This window comes from Simochromis diagramma, unplaced genomic scaffold (assembly GCF_900408965.1).
Source record: "Simochromis diagramma unplaced genomic scaffold, fSimDia1.1 OVJJ01000051.1, whole genome shotgun sequence".
In the NCBI taxonomy this organism is placed as follows: Eukaryota; Metazoa; Chordata; class Actinopteri; order Cichliformes; family Cichlidae; genus Simochromis; species Simochromis diagramma.
The window spans coordinates 50,904-53,468 of NW_024386934.1; the positions used below are offsets into that span (position 1 = coordinate 50,904).

Genomic DNA, 2,565 nt, shown 5'->3' on the forward strand with positions numbered 1-2,565 from the left:
TGTTAACCCAAGAATGTTGAATTCAGGATCCTGCAGATGTTTGTGAGGTACACTTTGGAAGAGATGCACTCGTGCATTTGAGATGCATTTGTGTACAGCGCTTTGTGATTGTCTGTCTGTGAAAAGCGCTTAATAAATAAAGTTTACTTACTTACTCACATGACTCATGTATAATCTGGACTGCTGTTACAACTTCCAATTGTATACTGTTTTGAAAAATACACGTCATTGTTCAAAAATGTTTTAGTTGTTGGTTTGATTGAAAACAAAATGCACAGTGCATACACTGTGTGTGTGTATATATATATATATATATATATATACACACACATATTTATAGCATAAAATTATCTTGTCAATCTAACACATGGTAGTCAAATACAATTAACATAAAAGAGCTCTTTACATTTTACATAACCAGTTAATGTCTGATAAACAAGTAGTTTCTATAAATATTTGACATGAATGAAAAGCATACTAACAACATGACAAAATCATGTTCATGTTACAAAAAAATTGTGTGCAGTTATAACATAAAATAATAAGGTTGACAAAACATAACTTAATTGCGTGCAACCGATGTACATATTGTTTTTATGTTAATCCCATTTTTTCAGTGCAGCAAGATCAAATATCTCAGTGAGAGAAACAGTTGTGTTGTGAGACTTTTAATATTTATAGAAAATGTTCTCACTATTAAATGGCAGTAAGTGAGTTCACTTTGAATCATGTGATGGAAATTTATCAACCAATAGAACTTTATATTCATGTGATTTCAGTTTAAATGTGTAATTTTATGCAAGAATTAGCAAAAATATATTTTTATTTTGTTATCTGTTCAAAGTGTTTATGTACAGTTGTTGGTGGCACATCTTTTGCTTTTACTTTGCTGTTTGTGTGTTGATCCATTCCCTCTGGAAGTTAGACACACTGATCCCAAACCACCCGACTGTTAATCTCTGCTCAAGTGAAAAACACACATCACACAAAATAAATGTTACGTGCTGCAAGCGTAACAACAGAAAACTAAGTCACTCATATTAGTTTATTTGTTCAAGCATACTGACAAAAACAGATTTTGAATGATTTCAGCTCCAAAATAAGTTTCCTTTTAATCGACATGCATTAACAATAACTCTGACTTTGGTGGCTTTTGGAGAAGATATCACTGCTACAACTGAACAAACGTGTCAGTGAACCACAAAACAGCTGTTTACATGCAATGCGTATTTTGGTCATTTTCAGCCCGTACAGTAGCGGTGTGAAGAGCGGCTGGCATGTCAGAAAGTACAATGATGATAAAATGCCAAAAACATTTGGCACACCACTGGTGTCAAATCTGCTTTGTAATATCTGAAAACAGCAACCAAAAAAAAAGTTCAAGATGGAGGCGAGGTGAGGCGTGCAGGTGCTGACGGCTTTCTGTCGAGTCTGCTTGGAGCCAGAAAAACAGACTTTGAGGATCCTCACGTAGGTGTACAGGATTAAAACAAGAGGAATAATGACAGAGATGAAAGTGTAAATGAGTCCAAAGATGTTGTGGACTCTGGTGTCAGAGCAGGCCAGTTTAATGATGGCGTAGTTTCCACAAAAAACTTTATTGATGACGTTTCCACAGAGCTGTAGAGGAGCACTCAAAGATATAAGCACGACAATCATAATAAAAGGTAATAACCATGTTAGAGAAATCAGCGTGGTGACTGTTTTAAGTGTCATACATGATTTATATTGAAGAGGCCAGCAGATGGCATAATATCTGTCATAAGACATGACGACAAAGTTTATAAACTCCACACAAGCATAAGTGTACACACAGAAAACCTGCAGGAAACAAAATGAAACAGAAACAGTGTGAACATCAGAGAGGATCTGAAGCAGGAGGAACGGAAACAGCCCTGTACTACCATACAGCTCATTCACAAACAGGCTGCACAGAAACATGTACATAGGTTCATGTAAGCTTCTGTTCACACAGATAACCACAATCAGCAGGAGGTTAGCACAAATAATTGCAGCATAAGAAGTAAGAATAATGAGGAAATACAAGTATCTGTATGCACCAGTGTCAAAGTAGGGACTTAGAGTGAAATGTGTAATCTCTGTAGTGTTTATCATCATCCTTGAGGCTCAGAATACCTCACAGGAACTTGTTTCTTGTTCTTTTCTTGCAGGTTACCTGAAGTTCAGTTAACGTCACATAACAGGAACAGCTTGGAAACATTCTCCAAACATACCATTCTGCTATACAACACAAAAACTGAGACACTGCACAGCACAGCCTGACTACCAGTCGCTCCCCACTGAGCTGCAACTGTGCTTCTTTTAACCCATTCACATCAGTTTAAATGTGCACAAACAGCATGACCTCATTACCCATCACCCACGGGTCCATCCTTGTTTCTGAAAGTACGAAGATGAGAGACACAGCAGTAGTTAGGTACCGATAATCAAATGACTTCAGCAGGTGTGAGTTTAAAGTCAAGTCAAGTCAAGTATTTATTTATTGTCATTGTCAAAGAACAATGAAATTGCGTTTGGGGCTTCCGTACAACCCGTAAAAAAAAA

The 2,565-nt window shown here is 36.7% G+C and overlaps 1 protein-coding gene across 1 annotated transcript; it reads right to left on the bottom strand.

Annotated features, from left to right (window-relative positions):
• Positions 1 to 842: 842 nt before the first annotated feature.
• On the bottom strand, positions 843 to 2,297 carry LOC120736826 (olfactory receptor 142-like). The gene has a single exon (XM_040037145.1). The coding sequence runs from the start codon at positions 2,116 to 2,118 to the stop codon at positions 1,126 to 1,128; it is 993 nt and encodes a 330-aa protein (XP_039893079.1). The 5' UTR covers positions 2,119 to 2,297; the 3' UTR covers positions 843 to 1,125.
• Positions 2,298 to 2,565: the final 268 nt, after the last annotated feature.